The 26,250-nt window shown below is 36.9% G+C and overlaps 2 protein-coding genes across 2 annotated transcripts in view; one reads left to right on the top strand and one right to left on the bottom strand.

Moving 5' to 3' along the window:
* Positions 1–24,433, top strand: LOC129280969 (alpha-1,3-mannosyl-glycoprotein 4-beta-N-acetylglucosaminyltransferase C-like). Its single transcript, XM_054916962.2, has 4 exons — positions 1–560; positions 8,240–8,454; positions 11,282–11,387; positions 17,748–24,433. The coding sequence occupies exons 1-4, from the start codon at positions 464–466 to the stop codon at positions 18,908–18,910; spliced, it is 1,581 nt and encodes a 526-aa protein (XP_054772937.2). The 5' UTR covers positions 1–463; the 3' UTR covers positions 18,911–24,433.
* The window catches only part of LOC129280964 (mucin-2-like), an 8,944-nt gene continuing 6,901 nt past the window's right edge, over positions 24,208–26,250 (bottom strand). The window contains exon 6 of the mRNA XM_064111996.1: positions 24,208–26,183. Within this exon, the coding sequence (XP_063968066.1) occupies positions 25,078–26,183 (1,106 nt within the window). The 3' untranslated portion in view covers positions 24,208–25,077. The remainder of the gene's footprint in view (positions 26,184–26,250) is intronic.

Consider the following 26,250-nt stretch of genomic DNA (forward strand, 5'->3'; position numbering starts at 1 on the left):
CTTTTCAAATGTAAGGTGCTTGAGTTCGTATCCTCCCTAACACATAGTCCGTGATTTTTCACTGCTGGAAATCGTGGCATATTAACTCAAAGGAAATCACTGACATGAAAAACGCTCACCTGACATGATGAATGCAAAGTCCCATACGCCCTAAGTCCTATTATGCATGGTATCACAATGAGAAAGCTGTAAGCAAGGGGATAAACTCAATGAAATCATTTGTGGTCCACGATGAAACCATTCGTGGTAACCAACCATGGGTGGAGCATTATGAATACGGACTCTGTGGGACGACGGTAAGTTCGTATTTACCAACATGTTACAGGATTCAAACCGCCATTCGCGGTTCGGAAAGATCTAGTTTAAAATTTTACTGGAGAAGGAGAGCAGACATCAACCCGTCCAAGCAAGGGAAGAGAAGGACGATATTTTGATTTGAGATAGTGCCAGCTAGCTAGCCAACATGAGGCGCAATCGATTGTTTTGTGGAACATCCATTTTGGTCATTGGAGTGATAGCTGTAAACTTACTATTCGTGTTACAACTGTTCAAAATACAAGGCAAGTATAAGGATGCATTTTCATGAAGTTCAAAGTTTCTTTACAAGTATCATTACACTTAACAAGTATTTATATTGGGAGGACGATTATTATTAAATGGTTTAATATGAAGGAAATTGAGAGTCCAAGTCGGTCCTTCTTCTAGAGCAGTACAACCACTGCAGTGTTGTCGTACTGTTGTCGTACAACATCAACAAGTACTGGGTTCTCTTTTAAAAGAAAAATCATTTCCGTTATTGTACAAAATCCATCTGCAAACAAGAGGAGCTGTAAGTTTGATCTAGAATTACCTATAGTAGGGGTCGGTTTTTTTTTTCCAAACCGTGTACAGAAACGTTAAAAAAAAATTAAAAAAAATATGATTCCCCTTTCACGCATGAGTGGACTAAACCAATTTGAGGAAAGGATGCAAAAAGTCACAGTTGGTTAGCACAGCATCTGAGTTTTTATAAAAAATCACTAGTAAAAAAAAATTCAATATTTGATACCACAGCCACTGAAATAGTCAAAAAATAAAGTTATATTTATTTAAAATATTGCTTAATTTCCAATGATTTCACTAAATGAAGAGGTTTTACTGGCTAGCTGTCAACTCCCCGTTTTGTAAGCGATAGCTAGTACGTTGCAAAATCTGTGAAAATACGTTTGTTTGAAGAAATTATGGAAATAAAAAATATGTATTATCCATTACTTCCTTACCATTTTCCTATGAATGAGGTATCAAAATAATGAGAGATCGGATATTGAGGTTTTAATGATGTGATTTTCCGTTTGAAATTCAGATACCGCCGGCCAAGTGATGTTTTGATATCCTTCAAATTTGTTTTTGCTCACTCATACGATAATGATCACTGCAAAATTATTTATGTTGATGTGTGTTAAGTCTTTACATCATAACAATTGTTACTTAATTGCTAGATTCTAATGTGAATCAATTTTTCTGTCAGTTTTCTGCACCATGCTACGCCCCGCCTCCTTAAAATCCACTAGATCATTCTTGTTTTCTGTTGTGATGTCACATTGGACAAAATAAACGTAACAATACACAATACCATGCACTGGCACAACTAGGTGCCATTGCAAACAATTGCATCACAAGCTTTCATACAATAACAATAAATAACAATCCCACGTTTTCACTATTAAAAGGTGCCATAGTGACTGCCATGTCAAAAATGTTTTTTTACGGTTGCGAAATGGTAGGCCTATTGTGTGAAGGCATCTAGTTGTGGCAGGGTTCATGGTATATTGGTATTGTACTTGTTATACTTATTTTCCCCAATGTGACATCACAAGATCAAAAGAATTGACCGAGTGGATTAAAATGAGGCGGGGCTTAGCATGGTGCATAAAATTGATAGAAAAAATGATTACACTTTATTCTATGAAGCACATATTATAATCTAGCAAGTTAACGATTTTGTGACTTAAAGATGTACAGTACGCATCAGCTTTTTGCCTTTCCACGCCAGGGACACTTTATGTTATACCACATGAGAAAGGAGACTCAGTCTAAGCCTTATAAAGACATGCCATTTTTGAACTGTTTTTCAATAAAAAAAATAATTATGACCGATAATTCTCAGGTTTGTTTTTCTGCGAGCGCACTGTATAGATTCAGCATAGGCGGCGGAAGCGGGGGGGGGGGGGGGGACGGGGGGACCTGTCCCCCCCCTAAATTTGAGGTGGGGGGACGGTCCCCCCCCCCTAAATTTTTTGTTGATAACCTTTTTTTTTTTTTTTTTTTTGCTTGTCAAAAAATTTTGCGATCCCCTCCTAAAATTTAGGTTTAGGTTTTCCCTGTGTCCATCAAAAAATTTCAGGTGCCCCCCCCTAAATCTTTTGGCTTCCGCCGCCAATGAGATTCAGAATAGAATAGTTACACATACTCCTGGTCTTGATTACTGCTTGTATACACATCTGCAACACAATGCCACCCAGACTCTTTGTCTCGTAGGAGGAAGCACTAGAATCCAAACATTCACAGAATTGAAGAAAAAAATCGGTGCCAATTAGGTAATCAAATTCTAGGATGTCTACAAAACGAAGTCCTAAGACCCAAGACCCCATATATACTACAAAAAACTACAAAACTAAGACACATGCAACCAACTACAAAACTAAGACCCTGTGTAATACTGTTGTTGTTGTTGTTATCTTGGGTTTTAAGGCGCGTATCATTCAGATATGAATATTTACTCACAGGATGCAGCCTAGTCTGTACTACAGACCCAGTTATTGAGAAACACTTCAAACATACCACCTATATCCTATGTATTTGATTCAAAATTACAAAACTAAGACCCTGTGTAATGTTCATTTGTATACAGCTTAGTCTGCGTCCCAGACCTAGATATTTTGAAAAAGTTCAAACCTACCATTATTCTTATCTCTATTTATTCTTTGGTACTTGCCGCATCCGTACCATATACTGAATTTTATTTTTATATATCTTGGGTATGTGCGTTTTAACAAGCCTTTTTATGGCTTTTTTTGTGCATGCCCAATTCCATTCATTATTTTATTCATAGATATTTTTATAATTATGTGCCAACCATAATTTCATCATTACCACTATTTGTTTCAGTTTTGTTCTGTTGATACCTTTGCTTTGTTTTATGCTATTTATATTTTCTTTGTGTATATATTATTTTGTTCTTATTTTGTTCTTTTTAATGAATTTGTTAATAAATACTGTATTGAAAAAAAAATGAAATTGAATCCTTCATCCTAGTCTGAACTTTAGAAAAAACTAGATAAGACCACATAAAAAAGGACATTGTTACTCAGAGATATATTCTTGGTCTGCTTTACATCCACGACAATAATAATATGGCTATAAAGCAAGTTTATTTTTATTATTCATTTAAATTTGTTTGTTACAAGGGAATCTATATCGGCCGAAAAGCAGAAATGCATAACACTTAACAAAATATTATATAAAAATACATTCAACATCCAATCAAAAAGCTCAATTCTCACAAATTCTCTACATCATAAGAAACAGCAAAACACCTAGATATTGTTGTTTATCATGGTGAGGGCGCATGTGTTGAATTATGACAAGCATCTCCATCACGAATAACTCAAATTTAAAATACATGCGGCCGATTTTGAATAATCAGAAAATAGCAGGGAAGGAAGGAAAAATAAGACTAGGCTGCATGCCAATGTGTATTACACAGGGTATTAGTTTTATAGTTTTGTATCAAGTACATAGGATATAGGTTGTAGATTTGATATGTTTCTCAATAACTGGGTCTGGAGTACAGACTAGGCTGCATCCTATGAGTATTACACGGGGTCTTAGTTTTGTAGTTCGTTGGGTCTTAGTTTTGTAGTTTTGTATTACGTACATAGGATATAGGTTGTAGATTTGAAGTGTTTCTCAGTAACTGAGTCTGGAGTACAGACTAGGCTGCATACAAATGAATATTACACATGGTCTTAGTTTTTTGTAGTTGGTTGGGTCTTAGTTTTGTAGTTTTTTTTTGTAGTATATATATGAGATCTTGGGTCTTATGTCTTAGGTCTTCGTTTTGTAGACACCCCAAATTCTATTGTAAAAAAAAGGGAGTATGGTCAACGGAATTCGTATCAGAGTATAGTGTCACGCCTGTTACTTAGTTTTGAAGTCGCCCCACCAATGAAAATATATGGGGGGGGGGGCAAACATATCGTTTTGCCCCCCCCCCCAATAATTCCGCATATGCAAAAAATAAAATAAGATTGTAATGTTACACAGAAATCAGCAAGCGAGATTGAGATATACAACTCGTTCTTTATTTAAAATCGTGCTCAAAATGTCCGCTTTTCAGATCGAAATATAAAAATTTTCAGCTCGCGCTTTGCGCTCGCTAATTTCTGTAGCGAAAACCCATAATTTTCATGATTAAATAGGTAAATAGAATGTCCCGTTTTCAGTTCTAAACCTCAAAAGAACTCCCGCTTCGATTTGCAATAATCATTTGTTGGATATATATCTTGTTCTTTATTAAAAACGTCCATAAAATTCAACTTTTTCAGATCGAAATATCAAAAATTTTAAGCTAGCGCTTCGCGCTCGCATCTATTGTTTTTTAGATACCCATCTTAATCATTGGTACCAAAAATGCTTAGAATATCAAGCTTTAAGTTCAGAATATAAAGAAATTTCAGCTCGCTCTCGGCACTCGCATTATCTTGCATTTTGGATCCCATGCCTACATGGCTGGTTAAGAAGCATTTGTCTGTTTTACTCCCAGTACTTTCACGTATCCTGAATCTGTCAATGTCTACTGGTGTTTTCCCAGAGAGTCTTAGATCGTCCATTATAACACCGGTTTTCAAGAAGTCTACTCTGGACAAAGATAGTTTAGGTAGTTATAGACCTGTTTCTAACATGCAATTTGTAGACAAAGTGATTGAAAAGGCTGTTTCCAAACAGGTATCTACTTTTGTTACACAAAATAATTTACTGGATCCAATGCAGTCTGCATATCGTGAGGCACATAGCACTGAAACTGCATTGATTAGTCTACAGAATGATATGAATTGTGCAATTGACAATAAGCAAGCTGTTTTCTTATTAATGCTTGACCTCTCATCTGCCTTTGATACGGTAGATCACAATATCCTTTTGCAAAGGTTGGCTAATGACTTTGGCCTAGGTAACAATGCTCTTTCCTGGTTCAAGTCGTATCTTAGTAACAGGTCTAGTCGAGTACACATAAAAGGGTCACTTTCTAGTGAGAAACCATTGAAATATGGTATACCGCAAGGGTCAATTATCGGGCCTCAGTTGTTTACATAATACATCAGTAATATTGGGAACATCATCAGTCGGCACTCAATTCAGTATCATGTTTATGCCGATGACATTCAGATGTTCACCACTTTTGATCCTACCAAGCCTGGAGATGCAGCCTGCGCGTATTTTCGGATTTTAAAATGTTTATCTGACATTCAATCGTGGCTTGTTGATAATAAATTGAAATTAAATTCTTGTAAAACAGAGTTCTTTGTTGCTGCATCTCCTGCACACCTTAATCGGTTCCTTGACCTTTCTTTTTTCTTTTAATGACATAGATATTCCATTATCTTCAACCATTAAGGATTTAGGAGTTGTTTTTGATAGTGAAATGAAAATGACCGAACATGTAACATACCTGTGTCGCACTCTCAACTGGCAAATATATAATCTCAATCGCATTAGAAGTTTCCTGGATAAGGACACGTGTCATAATGTTGTTAGGGCTCTTGTGCTCTCCAGGCTCGACTATGGTGGTTGCTTGCTTGGGGTATTAGTAAACAGGATCTTGGAAGACTTCAAGGCCTTCAAAACAAATGTGCACGATTAATCTGTCAAAAACCAAAATGGTGTCATGCTACCCCTCTTCTAAATGAACTACATTGGCTACCTGTTTCTGATAGAATACATTATCGAATACTTGTTCAAACCTATAAATCTCTGTCAACCATACTACCTTCTTACATTTCTTCGTTATTTCAGCAACAAAGATCTACATACTCTCTTCGTTCTGCAGCTGCTCCTTCCTATGTCATTCCAAAATCCAGAAAACAGGCCGGTTTCAACTCTTTTCAATCTCTTGCCCCCCCCCCCCGTCTTTGGAACAAACTCCCTCCATCTCTTCGAAACCTCTCTTCTCTTGACCTCTTCAAAAAACATCTCAAAACACACTTATATAACCATAAACCTTAACTTGTCTTATATGCAATCAACAGCGCTTTGTATCCTCTGGAAAAAGCGCTATATAAATCCAATTATTATTATTATTATTATTATCTGTGTATAGTGAGATATGTATCCTCCTCCTGAGTTACTACATACAGTCCTAAACAGGCACCTTTTTCCTGTTATCAGGTCAGTATACTAAAAAATTTCAGCTCGCGCTCGCATTAATTTGTTGGTGAGATATGTGTCTCTATCTCATGAGTCATATATATATATATATGTATATGTAAATGTGTGTGTGTGAGTTTGTTTGTTTTGTGTGATCGGGCGCCTTTGATTTTGCCCCCCCCCCATCTGAAAAATGGATCGACGCCCCTGCCCAGGCCCTACGTCTGTATGCGATTGGGAAGGGGGTGACCCTTATAAAACCTACGTTTAAAGTATAATGTTAGCTTTAATTATTTCTACAAGACTAAAGTTTTTCTTCAATACTAGACCAATAATGCGAGCGGGAAGCGCGAGCTGAAATTTTTGAAAATTTGACCTGAAACTGGCCATTTTGAGGACTCTTATCGGTTTTTCATAATTATTTTCCTTTTATACACTCTTTTGAATATAAATTCTCATTTCTTTCGTATGTTCTCCACTAATATTGCTTCATGAACTTGAATAAAGAAAACTAACACAAGTTAAGTGATATCCAAAAGGGTGGTAAAATAAACGGGGGACACCCTATATGTACTGCGGTGCTATTGGAGTTCATTTTCCTAAAAATAGAGGTCAACCAGATAGAACATCCATTTTATTTTACTATTTTACACTCTTGAGCTGATATTTGTATTCTTTGCTATTGTTATTGCTGATCGTAATTATTTCTGCTCATGATTTAACTGATTTTTATCCATTGTATAATTATGTCAATGACTTCAATGTAAAACAGACCATGTGGTTATTGTTTTTATCGTGTTTAGATATATTTCAATGAATAACAAGTGGAATGCCTCTGGCGGTCTCACCTGCATCACGCGATTCAATATAGCAGCAGTGCTGACTTTGAAAACTACTATAACTCGCACAAGATGTTCAGCGATACTTGGTTACTCTTATGTCCACGTTTTATGAACTAGACCAATACACTTACAGAGATATGATGGTAATTCAACAAATACCCCCAACATGGCCAAAGTTAATTGACCTTACATGAACTTTGACCTTGAACATGTGACCTAAAACTCGCACAGGATGTTCAGTGATACTTGATTACTCTTATATCCAAGTTTCATGAGTCAGATTCATAAACTTTCAACGTCATGATGGTAATTCAACAGATACCCCCATTATGGCCAAAGTTCATTGACCTTTGACCTTGGTCATGTGACCTGAAATGTGCACAGGATGTTCAGTGCAGGATACTTGATTACTTTTATGTCCAAGTTTTATGAACTTTTATGAACCTTCGGTTAAGATTTGGTGTTGACGTCGCCGCCGTCGGAAAAGCGGCGCCTATAGTCTCACTCTGCTATGCAGGTGAGACGAAAATAAATAAAGAAATAATAACACAGGCCACCCCACCTGAAATTTTGGTGATATACCCCCCCCCCCCCGTCCGGCCGGATCCTCCGGGATCGACACACATGCCCCATAGTATTTATACCTGTCAACTTCCACGCTGTAAAAACTTAGGTGTTAAAAGTGACACCAAGTGTTGTCCCTATATGGAGGGCTACGCACTGCGGTGTTAAAATTACACCCCATAGATTGGACATATAGCACCAAATTACATATAAGAGTATCAACCGAATGTGTTAATACCCTATTTTGTCATTATGTTGAACTAACTCCCCCCAAAATAGCACCGGAGTATATACTGGTGTGGCCCTTTTATGTAGACTTATATCATATAGGCCCTCATCAATAAACACCAGTGTTTGCTGTGTATGGTGTTCAAGGTAGAATTAGACGGTCCGTCATCAAAATCACAATTCATATAATCATGTGTTTATAGATTCCAGGATGGATATGATGGAAGCGACATTCATCCGGGAAAGGAATGCGAGGGATGAAACTTCCATGACCCAGCAACGCCCCGGAAGTGATCCGACTGTCAGGCATTCTACTGTCAGGGACACTACTGTGAAGGACCCTGCTGTCGGGGGCCCCACTGTCAACAATAATGATCGAAATAATAATGTGACAATTCCGACAAATCATGATGATGAGGTAAGAAAATTTTTTTATGAAAGGTTGTGTCCCCAGGGGCCCATCTTACAAAGAGTTGCGATTGATCCAATCAATCACAACTATGGACGACCAGCAACGTCAACATCTAAAATACATGTTTGTTCAAAAAATTTTCTCAAAATGACGTAAATTACATTGACAATTTGGTGTGTTGGCCTTTGTTTACAAAGTACATTTTTGATATTTTATGTAGAAAAAATTACACTGATGGATATCCATAGAGTTACGATTGATCGGATAAATCGTAACTCTTTGTAAGACGGGGCCCTGTTTTTATTGTACTTGAAAGCAAATTCCATGTTCAAGATGTTCTGAAATTCAACTTCGGTATTCTTCAGTAAATATAATGAACAAAATATACGAACTAGCTATTTCAAACAGCAGACTCTTTTTCATTTCGGCCTACTCTATACAAAATTGTACTCTGAGTTTGAGTCATAATTTCTGTCGATTGACGAATTTCTTTTATTGGATATTTGCATTTGTCAAAATGTTATTCATTTTAATGAAAATACTCTTCAAATGATTCGTGTTGGAATTAGTTCAAACGATTTTCCCCCCCGATGTTGATAAAAAAAAATAAAAGCATTTAAAAGCGGCGATGTTTTTTTGTGTCAGATATCACGTGATATACATTTTCTATACCTGAGGGAGAAACTTAAGCTTTTTTTAACAAATTCGTATTTCCCTTACAATATTCCTAGTATTTTACCACTTCTATCGAACGTTAGCACAATAATCGTGTAGTTTACAACTGAATCATGCAGATCAATATGTTCATAGTGTTTATGAACAGTGAAAATAGGAAAATTTAACTTTTTTTAGAATAGTTATCAAGGCCTCGAATTTTTCGGATTTTTTAATAGAACGGGCGTCAATACTGAATGCTCAAGTAAGCCTGAAAAGTTTATTTTTTAGTACTATTCGATAACAAAAAGGAAGGTGGAAGGCTCAATGGACCTTAATCTAAATTCATCCATCTGTTGTTACTTTTCTTCGGGAATAGAATGGGAATCACTGATCTGGGAAATCTGGAGGACTGGAAAGCAATCTGATACGGGCGAGTAGCCCTAATCGTAGACCTACTTCTTGGTACATCCCATGTTACAGTCACAATTACACCAACTCCGAACCGGCGGTTAAAGGGGAAGTTCACCCTGAAGAAAAGTTTGATGTAAACATAGCAGAAATAATAATAGTAGTGGTGTAGGTTTGAGGAAAACCCATTAAAAATTAAGTAATTAATCGATAATCTTTGTGTCACGTGACCCTTGAGTCGGTTTCGTTGGCTTGAACATCACGGTAGCATGATCGAGCAGGAATGACGAATTGCGTTTAAAATCCATATGTGAGACATCGTCATACAAAGATTTCGTATTAAGAGGCCTAAAAGAAATGCATTTAGAAATACCTGGGGCAGTATTCTGAATAGTGTCTTTTTTCTCTCGATATTTAATCTTTTATCAGAGATATAACAAACTTGATATTCTGGTTAATGGCCATTGTGTCATCAAAATTGTCACAAATTTTGTCTTTTCTCTGCAGCGCGCACAAAGAATACAAGACAAAGATATGATAAAATTCATGATAGAGTCTAGCAGTCATATTTGTTTTTTGAATTACTTTAAAAACCATGATATTACTATACCATGTCAACTGATCATCAAGCACACAATAATATCGTTTAGCTAGATTAGTTTGTTTCCACTTATCATCCATGACTATTAAACAAAATCATACCCCAAGACTTAATAGTTAGACTCTGAATACTAAACTCCTCTTTTTTCTATGTTTTTATTTTATTTTATTTTATTCTCCTCTAAAAATTCTTCTCAGCTTTTGTCTCTCTGTGTTATTATCTTTAGGCTTATGTTTAATGGTTTAATGTTTTGGTATTTTTTTTTTGGGGGGGGGGGGTGAGGTGGGAGTATCAGTTTATGATCTTGCATATCACCTAAATGCAATCTAAAAGTAATTTGTGAATAAAGGTAGAAACCCTTAATAGGCACCGGGCCTTTTTTATCCCTCAACGTTTGAATATTTTTAACGTTACATCTTTTTAGATTGCATTGTACAGCCCCCTTCTGGAGTTAAAGTATGTAAAATAAATATACACTGTTCACTCCAGAGGGAGCTATAGGCACTCTAAAATACGTAAATCCCACTCCAAAACGACTGGTCCCTTGTCTCACTCTGAGAGGAGTGTCATTAGGGATGCAGGGCCCCGTCTTACAAAGAGTTACGATTGATCCAATCAATCGTAACTATATGGAAATCCATCAGTGTCATACTTTTTTCTACAGGAAATTTGCAAAATGTCCTTTGTAAACAAAGGAGATCCCCCAAATTGTCAAGAAATCAATGATTTTATGGATATACATTCATATCTAGAATTTTTTTTAACAAACATGCATTTTATATGTTGACTTTGCTGGCTTTTCACAGTTGCGATCGATCGGATCAATCGCAACTCTTTGTTAGATTGGCCCCTGATTGTCTCTTGCATTTACACCATTAAGCGGTTTTCACGGTAATTTGATTATTCTTGGTCTTATATGATTCCGTTTGTGATGTTCCGGGGGGCCATTTCATAAAGCTGTTCGTAAGTTAAGAGCGACTTTAAGAACGACTGGTGAACCATTCTTACGCGCTAAACCATCGCCTATTCAATATACCATTTACCACAAGAAAGGATCACCAGTCGTTCTTAAGGTCGCTCTTAACTTACGAACAGCTTTATGAAACACCCACCTGGTTCTAGTAAAGACCCACGATAACCTTTTATCTTCATTCTATTTTTCTTTAGAACCCGAACTTGTCACATAAAGTTAGAACAGCACAATCCTGGGCCAAACCTAGTGAGAAAGTATTGGAACAGTCTCTTGTCTTGGGTTCCAGGCGAAAGTCATCTGGTAAATATAAAACTATTTACAATGTAGATTCAAGCAGAGTTGGAATCACTGCAGTCAATACATGCTACTGGAAATTCTTTCATTGGATTGACTCAGAGCCAATCAGTCAGTGAAAACTATTTCGTGTCCCTTCAGATCGCAATGAATATCAAGTACTTTCATCATGAAATAATCTCCCTCCCCCCAAAAAAAATGCTTCTTTCGTCCTGGCTCGCTACGCTTGCTCATATACGATATCAATATTGAGTGTATTTTAGAAAGGAAAGTAATCTAATAAACAATAGATCAAAATAGTACAGGCCTATATTGGTTTTACACTGGTTGATTAGATGTCAATAGATATGTATAACATTATGTTCATGTTCATTGGATATAAGAAAAGTGCTCAATACTGAGATCGTGTGGAATAACGGACCATATAAGCTTCGCTACCCTCGGGTTTCACGCGTGGATACGATCGCATCTATGCATGAAACCTCGTGTAGCAATAAGAAAGTTATAGCTGCTCTAAAATTGAGATCACTAATAGTATGTAGATTTCAAATTGGCAACTAGGTAAGTAAATTATGACAAGGGGCAAGGACAACTTTCCCATAGGCCATGTACTTCATTATCAGAGATTTGTGGTTTTCTTTTAAGTACCCATTCCCCTGGGGCAGTAACCTAAATATAACCCAGGTAGTATATTGTTTCATGTCCTCATGAAAGAAAAATATAATTTGAAATAAAACTTTTGGGAAAAATGACATTTTAGCCAAAATATGTATTGGAGTACATGGAAGAGTAGTCCTTGCCTTACATCACTATGACATCCCATATGCGGCCAATTTGAAGTCTCCATGGGTATAGTGATTACCAATATTTACAAATTTTAAAAATTCATAACTTTCTTGTTGTTTGTCCAATATTGTTCAAACTTTCACCTATCAACTTGTCTGATTTTTCTTTTTCTTATAAAAACAAGTTTTTATTTGGGTTGGATTCCCCTTTAATGCTGTGACCCGCCATCCCCAAACTAATAAGTCACTCGGATTGGTTTTCTGAAAATAGAATCTATGATAACTTGTTCTTCAAAATGTAAAAAAATGGAAACAATCTTAATATCTAATAGAATCTTTCCTTTTCTTTTAGGGTACTGGGATGGATTTTTGACAGGGTGGTGCTGGTTGAAAAGTAAAAAAAAAAAAAGTTTTCTCAACAAAATGTAGGTCAACTTTGGCTAAGAATAATTTGACAAGCAATCAAAAGATTGAAGTTGTAAAGTTTAATAATGTGTACAAAATTCTTTCACATCACTTTTTGGGACAACTTGGAAATGTTTGTAAGACTGCTCTCTAGTTAATCCAACTCCAAACCTTGTTTTCTCCTTATTTTGAGAAGCTTTAACTGCATGAATTTCCTCTACATAAAATCAAATACTTGAAGTGAGTTACTACTGTTTTTTTTTTCTCTCTCTCGCCAGCATGGCAAGGTGAGACTATGTGCGCCGCTTTTCCGATGGCGACGGCGACATCGTCAACATTAACCAAGGTTAACTTTTTGAAATGTCATCATAAATTAGAAGTATATGATTTCTATTTCATGACACTAAGACATACGGGTAATCAATAATCACTGATAATGCTGCATGATATTCAGGTCATATGGGCAAAGTCAAAGGTCATTTAGGGTAAATAAACTTTGACCATGCATGCTGGGGGTAACCACATTGAAATACCAAGGTTAAATATTTTTAATGTCATAATCTTGCAATTATAGGGATCCATTCCATGGAACTTTAACATAAGAGTAATCAGTTATCACTGATAGTCATGCATAAATTTCAGGTCATGTTATGAAGGTCAAAGTTCATTTAGGGTCATTTGAATTTTGACCAGGTGTGGGGTATTTTTTTAAATGTCTTCATACGAAACGTGGACACAAAGGTGATACAGCAAAAAATAAGACATGTCGGCCCCGAATCCAACTATAAGGCGCCAAAATCGATCTTGATATTTTCTTTCATTTAGCTTTAAAACGCACATTCTAAGATCCAAAGTGATATATTACTTGTCAAAATGGATCAATAATAACCCACGCAAGTTTTGATGCAGAGAGAACTTCAAAGAAAAACGCGAAAACAGGGTTTGGAATTATGGATTTACTGAAGCAGGAGATATGCAAACTGTGGAATATGTGGAATGAAAGTTCCAAGCAATCCGGAAAAATGGTATCAACAAAGATCCTGCCCTGGAAATCCCGTATCTCGTTTTTCATTTCATTTTACAACTTCAAATTTTGTCAGTATGAAGAAGAAGATCCTTGAAATCGACTAAATCTTGTGGCCATGATGGTATCAGTGTATATTTACTAAAACAAATTATTAATTTTGTGGCTTCTCCCCTTGTACATATTTTCAATTTATCTCTCTTAAAGGGAATTTTCCCGGATCAACTCAAACTTGCAAAAATAGAAGACCCTTGCCAAATTGCTAACTACCGCCCTATTTCATTACTACCAAGCATATCCAAAATACTTGAAAAAATTGTTTATAAACGACTATATTCTTTTCTGGACACAAATCAATTATTAATTCCCAACCAATACGGCTTTAGGAAAAATCACTCAACTGACTATGCAATCTTACAATTATATGATAAAATAACAGATTCACTTTCCAAAAAAGAGCACACCGTAGGGGTTTTCATGGATCTATCGAAGGCATTCGATACCATTAATCATCATATATTGTTGTGTAAATTAAAGACATATGGAATTAGAGGAATCGTACTTTCTTGGTTTAAAGACTATTTAAATAATAGACGTCAATTTGTTAATTTTAAATCCAAATCATCTAATACATGTCCCGTTAAATGTGGAGTACCTCAGGGTTCAATCCTAGGCCCCTTATTATTTTTAATCAAATAAACTCTCCCTTAACATAAATAAAACAAACTTCATGTACTTTTAATAAGCATATTAATTCTAAACACGTGTTTCGCGATATCATTTATATCAATGATATGCCCATTAACGAAAAACAGGAAACAAAATTTTTAGGTGTATCGATCGATTCTATTGTAACATGAAGTAGTTACATTCGTAATATTAGCATGATGATTGCAAGGGCCATGGGCATTTTGTACAAATTGAAATATTATTTATCTCAAGATCATTACTAATGCTTTATAACTCCTTTATTCTGTCACACATTTCTTACTGTAACATAGCATGGGGAAATAGTAACAAAATAAAAATAGACTCGATATTACGCCTTCAAAAGAAAGCTCTTGGTATTTGAAGCGCCGGAAGCGCCGTGGTGTAGCGTTTCTGACTCTCGTCTTGTAATCAGAGGGTCGTGTGTTCAACTCCCACCATGGTCTAGCGCCCTTTGGCAAGGCGTCAATCCACAATTTGCCACTCTCCACCCACGTGTTAAATGGGTACCCGGTAGGATGCGAAAGCCTATGTAGTATGCCTAGCAATTGAGTCTTGGAACTCTTGTTGGAATGCTCCCCAGGGAGTGGAGAAGGTGCATACATTGTATGCGGGCATGCAAGGATCCGATGACCGGGGTAATAATATATCTGTAAAGCGCTTAGGGACGTCGTCCCAATGTGTTAAGCGCTATATAAATGCGGATTATTATTTTTATTATTATTTGTTATCACTCTCATTATCTTGCCCATACTGATCCAATATTTCATTATTTTAAGACATTGAAAATTTACGATATTCACACTTATCAAACTGCCATTTTCATGTATAAATTTTCCAACAGCTCTATTCCAGCATCCTTCCGTAATATTTTTGTTTACAACAGAGACATTCATTCATACCCTACACGACAATCATCTGACTTTCACCTAACAAATCCAAAAATAATAATTGCTCACAAAACAATACGTCATCACGGTCCTGAAGTTTGGAACACTTTACCTAATAACATCAAACAAGCTACATCTCTTTTTTTCCTTTAAAGCTTTGTTAAAGAGGTTTCTTGTATCAAAGTATTTGTAAAAATCTCACCTGCACGTGCACCCACATCTGCACCCACTTCACCTGACCCCTATACCCTCTACCCCTTTTTTTTCTTAACATTTCAAATAATTATGTGACTTCATTATTATAGACCCGTGAATTTTTCTCTACAATGGTTTTCATGTAGCTCCCTTCCTCTGGCTGCTATTCTCTCAAGCATTTTGCTTACGATAGTTGGCCACTGCATTTTATTTTATATATTATTGCTTACATGTATATTTATGTAAATTAATCTTCTATTATGTAATCGTCACAATTTGTCATTCTTTCATTTATTTTTGTATTTCTTTATATTTATTATGATTATTGTGTTTCATATATTTTCAATAAATGCAGAAACACCTGCAAAAAAAAGAAGGATTACTCTTTCAGAAGAGTATGAACATAGCATTATCTCTATCGTTTTTCTTTTGATATACAAACATTTGATCTATTTTTAATGAATTATTTTGATCAATAAAGTCATGTGATCTTTACTTACGCCTGTCCGACATGCTTTGCGCGCAGATTAATTACTCTCGTGTGCCCTATACTGAGGGTCAAATGACAAAAAGTAAAAAATTTTGGTCTCAAAGGAAAGAGTGGGTTCTCCTGAAGAGATTGATACCTTGCATTCAATACCTAATCTGAATAAACGTGTTAAAAGAAAAGAAAACGTCTCATTAGACACCTCTCATTTTAATGAAAAAATGCAGTGTTCCATTCATATATTTTGTGCGCTTTCTATGGTATTGCAACTACAAATTCTACTTGCTTGATGTCAATCAATGAGCTAAATATGAATTGTGTGGATTTAAAACTTCTTGTTTACATGTTTAATTTTGTTCGAGGTGATTTGTTACCTTTGTATTCGCATAAAAAATAAACAAAGTAAATAACAGAAAATTAATAACAAACAAAGAGTGAAAGCATTTCTTTTGCTCATTTCGCCTCTCTTCCTCATTATAACCGTTAATTTGGAGGAAGAAGGGGGGGGCAGGGTGCTATAGGCATCAACCCCGCCCTGCTTACAAGCCAGGAGGATGAGGTGTGTACCCCGACTCAGCTCCACCCCCCCTTCCTCCCGTAGCTTTCAACGAATTGAATAGTATTCAAGTGCACAGTCGATGATGTATAACATCTGACCGAGACAAGTTTATGTATTTTAATGTTTTGTTCATCTTTCTTTCTCTGCGTGCTCTAAATATTGAAAATAGGAATCCTGATGATAATTAGAAGTTATTTATCATTTTTAAATCCCTACTTATTTCATTTCACACTCTCAAACCAACCAGATCTGATCTCCTATTAGCAGTAGAGAAACTCGCATTTCTGCATCATAAATGATAACAAGCATTGAATATACATTTGAAAGCGTCATTTCAGCATTGTAAGCGATAAATGCACTAAATGCCGAGTTACATACTAATCAACTGTTGTCAAACATAACCTATCACTTTGCATAAAACTGTTTGAGGCATTCTCACCACCGATTTCTAGCAGACGACGCCCAGCCATAGCAACGACAGTGTAGAAGTGTAGTTGCGCTATAGGCCAGGGCACACATGAGTATTACAGACCCCCATTCACTCACGTGTTATATCATAGCTCATCAAAAAATCATTAAAAGTCAATCCCTCGTTAGATTTTGCCTTAATTCACTGACATTAGTCACAATTAACAGTACATTAAGACTTGATATGTTAATCAGGTACTTGCCCAGCTCAATCAAAAGTTAAATGGCCTGAAATAAGACTAACCATAATTTCGGCCAGTTCATTGCCAGAAAAACCAGAACTGCATTGTGGGTAATAATAATTAAAATGAAATACAAAAATGCAGTCGAGCCTCCCCAAACGCCTTAATTATGAAAGAGTATGAACATAACATTATCTCTATCGTTTTTCTTTTGATATACAAACATTTGATCTATTTTTAATGAATTATTTTAATCAATAAAGTCATGGGATCTTTACTTACGCCTGTCCGACATGCTTTGCGCGCAGATGAATTACTCTCGTGTGCCCAAAACGGACCACTCCCATGAAGGTAGTATATTATCAGACTATCTCAACAATTTATAGGAAAACCTCTTACTATAGGTTCCGAAGAAAGAAATATCTGGGAATTTCAGTTACCTTGCTGGACCAAATTTGACCAATAATAGTCGATGTCATCTCAGAGGAATTTTTTAAGTACTTCATCAAGAAGTTGCCCTTAGCAGTTCCAAAACCAGCTAATAAACATTAATATTCTTACTAAATTCTATATATCAGATACTTATGATGAAAATAATAATAATAATAATGATAATGATAATGAGTTATATTTTTGTTTTATGTTTGTTTTTGTTTTGTATAGGTTTCCTGACCATTGGCATTCCTACAGTCCAAAGAGAAACGGAACACTATCTCTCTCAGACACTTGATTCACTGATCAGCAAATCATCTCCAAAGGAACGATCTGATGTCGTCATTGTCATCCTCCTAGCCGACTTTGAGGAAAAGAAACGATCTAACTTGAAGAAAATGATACAAGAAAAATACTCGTCATATTTAGAAAATGGATTCATCCAAGTTATCCAGGTCCCGTTGTCATTCTACCCTCCCTTGGAGAATTTAAAGTCAAACTACAAAGATTCCAAGACAAGAGTTTACTGGAGATCTAAACAGTGTGTTGATTTTGCTTTCATGTTCTTTTATGGCAGTAGTCTTTCAGAATACTACCTCCAAATAGAAGACGACGTGTATACGGTCAATGGATATCTTGCAGCTATTCGTGCTTTTATTAAAGAGAAAAGCAATATCCAATGGGCCTCTCTGGAATTCTCTGCCATAGGATTTATTGGAAAGCTCTTCCACGCTTATGACTTGGATAAGCTTGCCACACTTGCAATGATATTCTACGAGGATCAACCTGTTGATTGGATCTTCAGATACTTCAAGGATTTAAACGCTCAACACAAGAACCTCGTGAGGAATCCTTCAATATTTCAGCACAAAGGTTTTCAGTCGAGCCTAAAAGAGAAGGACTCTAAGAAGCTGGTTGATAAATCCTTTGTTGACGATGACCAGGTCGAATTCGTAAGTGCGGACAATCCTTCAGGAACTGTGTACAGCAATATAGAAGCATTCGAGAAGTACCTTCCGCAACTGAGCTACAAGAATACAACTGAGTTCTTCTGGGGGAAGAAACCCCAAAAAGACGATGATGTTGTTCTTGTATTTGATAAGCCAACCCAAATAACTCGCCTGGTCATAGCAACTGGATCCAGTCAGCACCCGGCTGATATACTACAGGATGCTGCTGTTGAAGTAAGTCCAGAACTCATCCATAGTGGCAACGCAGCTGTACTTCCTAAATGCAGTACCTTTGTAGAAGTTGGTCAATTCTCCCACGGTCGTGTTGAGTTAGAGATGGAAAAAATCTTCACACCTCGGGTGGCGTGTCTCCGAATCCATGTTAAAGATTCTCAGAAACAGTGGGCAATCATTCGACAAATTGCTATATGGGTACCTCACTAGTTCATTTGATAAAAGACTTTTGTGCAGTATATAACAATTTTCCCTAAATACCTCTGTCACGGAAAAACAAAAGAGGACATACAGTGACGTCGACTTCCAATGAAGCATTTGTGTGCAATACATGCAACAGAAACTGTCGATGGATGGAATTTTCCCACCTCCACGCAGAACCAAGTCAAGAACTCAGTAAATGTATTGAAAGTGTCTGTCAAAAGAAAATGGACAGCTAGGAGGTCTTTGTGAAATATTCGTCCAAAGTTTCGAAACTGATGAAAAATTTAAAATGCATGTCTGTTCAGGGTCTGAGGACGGAACTGCTGTTTTTATTCACTAATATTCAACTAAGATTTTTTTTGTGGCTGTCCATTGTCATGTAGGGTATTTGACACTACATTTTTTCTTTCCTTGAATCCGTCGTTCGTCATGGAGCAAAAACTCTTTACGAGGGAGATTTTGCAACCGTTACGCAGACGCTTTCTAGAACGAAGGACATGCATAATTGTCAAAAGCCCTTTATGACAAAGCAGTCTTTGTCGAAATTCCGTGAATCAAAACAGCAGAGTTGTCCAGGGGCCCGTCTTACAAAGACTTCCGATTGATCCGATTAATCGCATATGAAATGCATGTTTGCTCAATTTTTTTTCTAGATATGATTGTATATCCATAAGTTCATTGATTTTTTGACAATTTGGTGCGTTCTTTTTTGTTTACAAAGGACATTTTGCAAATTTCCTGTAGAAAAAAATCATGACACTGATGGATTTCCATAGAATTACGATTGATTGGATCAATCGTAACTCTTTGTAAGACGGAGCCCAGGACTCTGGACAAACGACATGCCTTCGTTTTTCGTCAGCTCTGAATCTTAGGACGATCTGCTCTCCCGGTCCGCCAATTTTCGACAAATGGTAAAACGGTCTATCTCGAAAATCGCTGTTCTGAGATAAATGACTTTAAATTTTAGAGGTTCAAGCTTTTTTATGAGACGGAAATAATGTATTTTTAGCAATGGGAAAAGAAGAAGCACAATAAAGACTAATAACTTAAGAATTTCTAGCTATTTGGGGTTTTAATTATGAAATAAATGAGATTTTTGTGTAGATAAACTGTTTAACCACAGCACATGTATACACTCATACTACACATCATAAGATGGTAAAATGGTTTATCTTCTAGATGGACCATTTTACCATCTTACCCCAATGCACAACATACTCAAAGATAGACCATTTTAGCATAAAATCTAAAGGAAAAATATGAAAAAGTACCAAGATAGCGGAAATTGTCTCTTAATTAAGACATGATGGGATTTTCTCGATAGCACCATTGGAAAGAGCGCCCTCACATTACAAGGAGAGTGAATTTACCTCAATAAGTCAAATTTTCGAGTTGGACCGTTTTACCATCTGACGGACGGTTGTGATCTGATGGGCATTTTCTACTGTGTTGTAGAATCTGTTCCCGTTCGTTGCAATAGCGAAAAGTTGGTAATGTCTCTCGAGACAGTGAACCAGCAAATTACATAATTTATAGAAAAACACATTCAAAGCTGAGGAAAGTAAATTGATTATAAAAGGAATACATAATGACTGCAGAGTAAACTTGGTGTAGGTTGTCTGATGGGATAATTTCGTGTTTTCTTTTACATGTATGCTTCTAATTGGCATGATTATTTTGCTTTATGATAAGAACGTCTCCTTTTTTTGTTTTGTTTTAATTTTTTATGTAAAATTAAATTGTAAATTTGGATCTATCACTCCAATATGTCAGGTGCAAGAATATCATTGAGTGATATAACAACGATCCTCAAGACACAGACCGGACCCAAAAATGAAATTGACAACTCATATACCATTCGAAAGCTAATAAACTACTTAATACAGAAATGCAAGCTTTATGCATTTTCACTGCTTAACAGCTTATTATTTTGCTTAAAGGGATGCTCCAGGTTGAAGATATTTATATCTCGATAAATCGAATAAAATTCACAGAGCAAAATGCTGAAGTATTGATTAAAATCGGATAACAAATAATGAAGTTTTTGAATTTTAAAGATTTGCAGTATTCCGGTGAAACAGTTCTAGGCATGTCTTCATAAATATTCATTAAGTGGGCTGACGATGTCATACCCCCACTTGTTCTTTTGTATTTTATTATATGTAATTGGGTTAATTAAAAAAATTTCTACCAAGAACTAAAACAGTTGATTTGACAACTGATTAAGTGCATTAGTTATTTATTGCTGCAACTTATTTCATCATAATGAAGACACATAATTTCACATGTAACAAAAAATGAAACAATTATGATTTCATGTAATAACATAATAAAAAAGAAAGTGGGGATATGACATCATCAGTCCATCTAATGAATATTCATGACGACGTGCAAACAACCGTTTTCACAAAATTTAATATTGCTAAACGTTACATTTCAATAACTTTGTTATTTGTGATCAGATTTTGATGAAATTTTTCAGAATTTTGCTCTGTGAATTTTACTCTATTTATTCAGATATAAAAATCTTCAACCCGGAGCATCCTTTTAAGAATAGTTCCAATTATCGGGCTTCGAAAATAGAAATTCTTGTAAATGCTTTCACCGGCCTCGAGAACGTGGCGTCATGTTGTGTTAGATGCAGTGTAATTCCATAGAGTTAATTTTACACAGAAAAAGTGAGTGATTCCCCCCTTTGAATATTATGCATTTTATTTTCTTCACTTCTATCACATAGATATATTTTATAAATATCTATTTCTGTAAGATATTGATGAAATCTACGGCTTTTTGACTAGTTTTCACCATATTGCATTTCCTGCTTCTTTGGCACAGCTTTCGAATTATATCTGCATTCAGATTATGTGTAAAAAATGTCCTGACATAGAAATTTAGGCCCATTAAGAGCTGAGAAAAAAAATCACAAAAAAAAACTAGTGAAGAGTTGTAGGCTTCCATCAATTTGAGCACTGAATAATTGTCATTGTCATTTTGTCTGCCAAAAAAAAAGAAAATCGAATTCCTAATCTGGAAAGCAGAAAAATAACCCCATCCCTTTCAGTGTACAAACCTATGGAATCACGACGCTTCTAACACAACACAACATGACGTCACGGTCTTGAGGCCAGAGAAAGGAAATGGAAAACCTTTTGTCCGAATCCCCCGCGAAACCCGTTAATTTTAGTTTTTCTTAAGCAAAATACTCAGCTGTCAAGCAGTGAATATGCATAAAACTTGCACTGTTGTACTATGTAGCATTTCCCATTTGTTTATTGCAATTTTAGCTCCGATCTGTGTCTTTTACAAGTGGAGATACCTTGGTTTTACCATAAAATGCAGATCACAGTCAATGTCTTGCCCTTTTCTTGAGAAAACTGTCTTGCATTAGTTTAATGTTTAACTTCTACACCTCCAATTGGTTCTTCACATGTATTCACTTCATCCCGCATTTTTGTCTTCCAAACTGATTATATGTTGTTGCCTGCTACGAAAACTAATATCTACAAAGTGAATCACTGATGTATTGCAACTAATACGTTGAAAGTCAGTGACATGAATTTGAAGAATAATACATGGCCAAATATAGAGCCCTGGGGAGTACCACTACTGACGTACGTATTAAGTTCAAGTGAGGATCCAATTGAAACTTGTTATTTTCAATTTGATGGGCCACTGCTAGTCTAATCACGTTATACCATATAAATAAAATTTGTTAAATTATAGAATAATATTATGATCCATAGCAGTGTGTATTTTTAGTGCATTTATCGTGACTGTCAGAAAGTGTAAATTTGTTGGTGCACAGCAAAAACTGTGGTGTTAACCGGTGTACATAGAGGACCACACCAGTTGTTTTACACCGGTGTTAAATTAGTGGTGTTAGTTTTACACCCATAGGTGTTATTACAACACCTTTGGCTGTTACATTTACACTCTTTGGTGTTATGTTCAATCTCTAGGGTGTAATTTTAACACCTCAGGGACCGGTGTGGTCCTCTATTAACACCAACTGGTGTCAGTTTTAACACCACAGTTTTTACAGTGTGTGATAAAAAGGGACACTTAGATTAGACTGAACCATGGAATTACACTTGTGTGAAAACAGCTAAATAACATTAATGGAGGTTTGAGAACGATTGGACGAACAATGAGCATTCAAATGTTGAGATCACTACTGTTTCGAAAATCCTCCTATTGGCAATGCAACCCAGCAGTGCGACGTCACACGAGTACACTTCCCCCATTCTCTTGTATATATTTTACTTTTCACTTTTATCAAACGTAATCTATTATGGACCAGGGCTCCGTCTTACAAAGAGTTACGATTGATCCGACCAATCGCAACTATGGATGGCCGGCAACGTCAACATCTATTATGCATGTTGGTTCATAATATTTTCTAGCTATTATGCATATTTCATGCAATCATTTTTTTTCTTGAAAATTCACTGTGCTTCTCTTTTTTTTACAAAGGACATTGTGCAAATGTCCTGGAGAAAAAATTATGACACTGATGGATTTCCATAGAGTTACGATTGATTGGATCAATCGTAACTCTTTGTAAGACGGTGCCCAGATGTTCTTTTCATGGCCCAGGGGGGGGGGGGCACGTCATGCATCTTTCTCGAAATATGTCATGGACAAAGGGCTTGTACTTTCATTGGAATGAGCCAAAATAGATGGTTTGGGGTATTTCATCAGTGTACAACGGGGACTTCACGCATCTCCGTCGCATTGCCAATGGGAGGATCCACACGACATGAGCCAGCTCAACATTAAAACGCAACTTCAAAAATCATGCGCAACTTGATTTTCAACCTATCAACAGCGCGCATTTGGGACTTGCGTTTAAACGCAACTCTTTCTGCAACGGACCCCAGAACTTTCTTATCATTTGTCCAATAGTTTTCAAACTTTTGTGGTTGATGTTATTCTTTGAATTTTCTGTTTTCACACGATTTGCTCACATGTTCCAAGCGTTTCATTCTCCTGTGAACAACTTTTATATTCATTTGTGAAAGAACTGGAGATGATAGCGATTTAATACATTCTCCCTCCATCTCCCCCTTCCCTGCCTTCTATCACCCCCCCCCCCCTCTCTCTCTCTCCCCCTCCCATTCCTATACGACCCCTTACAGCTCACTGGCTCTCCGCACCTTCTCTCTCATTCGCATATTCACATAACAAAACCGCGCTCTGACACACACTCCCTAGCTCATCATGGTGTCAAATTGTTATGAATTTTGTTGTACTAGTGAAATATCCACACTCAGATAAAAAAAAATAATGAAAAATACGGATTGTCATTGCAATGTACTCCTTTATTTTTCTATCAGTGCTCCAGGAAATAAAATAGCAAAGGTGCTTTATGAATAAGCAAAGTCTTCGCCACGAAGAAAACCGAGCTTTACTAACTTTATAGAATCACATTAACTTGAAAATAGCAAAAAATTTGATTGTTTTCTTTTATAAGAATCACGGAAAATAAAACACATGATGTGAAGTTATTGCATTACGTTTACAATACACATTTAGTCCCGATTCTTTTTTGTCAAATATAATAGTCGTGTTCTTCAAGTACCGTAAGCTATATATTGAGACATCCCCCTGTATTAAAACCTGGGCCCTCCAATACAATATGTTTTTTCCATGTATTCTCATCAACTGAATAACTGTAATGTTTTCGTTACTACTTTTATCATTATTTTTTTTTAATTATTATTATCATAATTATTATTATGATCATTTTATTTATCTTGGCATTATCATCATCATCGTCAACATTATACGATCGTTATTGATATGGTTGCACATAATTATATCAAATTATCATAATTATTACCAATGTCATTTTTTGTAATTATCATTATTATTGTGAGTAGGGTATATTGCTGCATCTGCTACTAACATTACTTTTTAGTAGTAACGTTATCATAATAATCTCCATGGGGAGAATTCATAACCCCCTGATCCCCCCCCCCCCCCAACTAACATCGCTCTATAGGACCATCACACCTTTTATTTCTCATTTTAGTAATTACCAATGTATATGTAATAAATCTAATATTTTAAAAGATTTAGAATACAAGTCACGTTATCAAAAGACGGTGTCCTTAGGGTAAACAGTAAAATGGGCATGACCACATTTAACCATTCCACACATTAGCATATCAACGAACGGAATTACCATCCTGGCCTCCTGTAACTCCAGGTGGTGGGGCGGTTGTAGAATCAGGTGGGGGTGCGGTTGTCGAATCAGGCGGTGGTGCAGTTGTAGAATCAGGTGGTGGTGCGGTTGTAGAATCAGGCGGTGGTGCGGTTGTAGTATCAGGCGGTGGTGCGGTTGTAGAATCAGGTGGTGGTGCGGTTGTAGTATCAGGCGGTGGTGCGGTTGTAGTATCAGGCGGTGGTGCGGTTGTAGTATCAGGCGGTGGTGCGGTTGTAGTATCAGGCGGTGGTGCGGTTGTAGTATCAGGCGGTGGTGCAGTTGTAGAATCAGGCGGTGGTGCGGTTGTAGTATCAGGTGGTGGTGCGGTTGTAGTATCAGGCGGTGGTGTGGTTGTAGTATCAGGTGGTGGTGCTGTTGTAGTATCAGGCGGTGGTGCGGTTGTAGTATCAGGCGGTGGTGCGGTTGTAGTATCAGGTGGTGGTGCGGTTGTAGTATCAGGTGGTGGTGCGGTTGTAGTATCAGGTGGCGGTGCGGTTGTAGTATCAGGCGGTGGTGCGGTTGTAGTATCAGGTGGTGGTGCGGTTGTAGTATCAGGCGGTGGTGCGGTTGTAGTATCAGGCGGTGGTGCGGTTGTAGTATCAGGCGGTGGTGCGGTTGTAGTATCAGGCGGTGGTGCGGTTGTAGTATCAGGTGGTGGTGCGGTTGTAGTATCAGGCGGTGGTGCGGTTGTAGTATCAGGCGGTGGTGCGGTTGTTGTATCAGGCGGTGGTGCGGTTGTAGTATCAGGCGGTGGTGCGGTTGTAGTATCAGGTGGTGGTGCGGTTGTAGTATCAGGTGGTGGTGCGGTTGTAGTATCAGGCGGTGGTGCGGTTGTAGTATCAGGTGGTGGTGCGGTTGTAGTATCAGGTGGTGGTGCGGTTGTAGTATCAGGTGGTGGTGCGGTTGTAGTATCAGGTGGTGGTGCGGTTGTAGTATCAGGCGGTGGTGCGGTTGTAGTATCAGGTGGTGGTGCGGTTGTAGTATCAGGCGGTGGTGCGGTTGTAGTTGCCGGTGTTGGTGCGGTTGTAGCCTCGTCACAGTATCGTCGTTTGATCTCTTTTAGAAGATCTGCAAAATCCGACAAATAATTCATTTCATTCATTTCCCTACTACAACAATAGTTCTCTATTGTATA

Source organism: Lytechinus pictus, chromosome 17 (assembly GCF_037042905.1).
Source record: "Lytechinus pictus isolate F3 Inbred chromosome 17, Lp3.0, whole genome shotgun sequence".
Taxonomy (NCBI): Eukaryota; Metazoa; Echinodermata; class Echinoidea; order Temnopleuroida; family Toxopneustidae; genus Lytechinus; species Lytechinus pictus.

What these genes read in the sequence shown, in the direction of transcription:
- LOC129280969 (XM_054916962.2), top strand. Translation starts at nt 464, where the DNA reads ATGAGGCGCAATCGATTGTTTTGTGGAACATCCATTTTGGTCATTGGA. An exon ending in ACAACTGTTCAAAATACAAG is followed by an intron (nt 561 to 8,239) that starts GCAAGTATAAGG and finishes ATGTGTTTATAG; the next exon opens with ATTCCAGGATGGATATGATG. An exon ending in CGACAAATCATGATGATGAG is followed by an intron (nt 8,455 to 11,281) that starts GTAAGAAAATTT and finishes ATTTTTCTTTAG; the next exon opens with AACCCGAACTTGTCACATAA.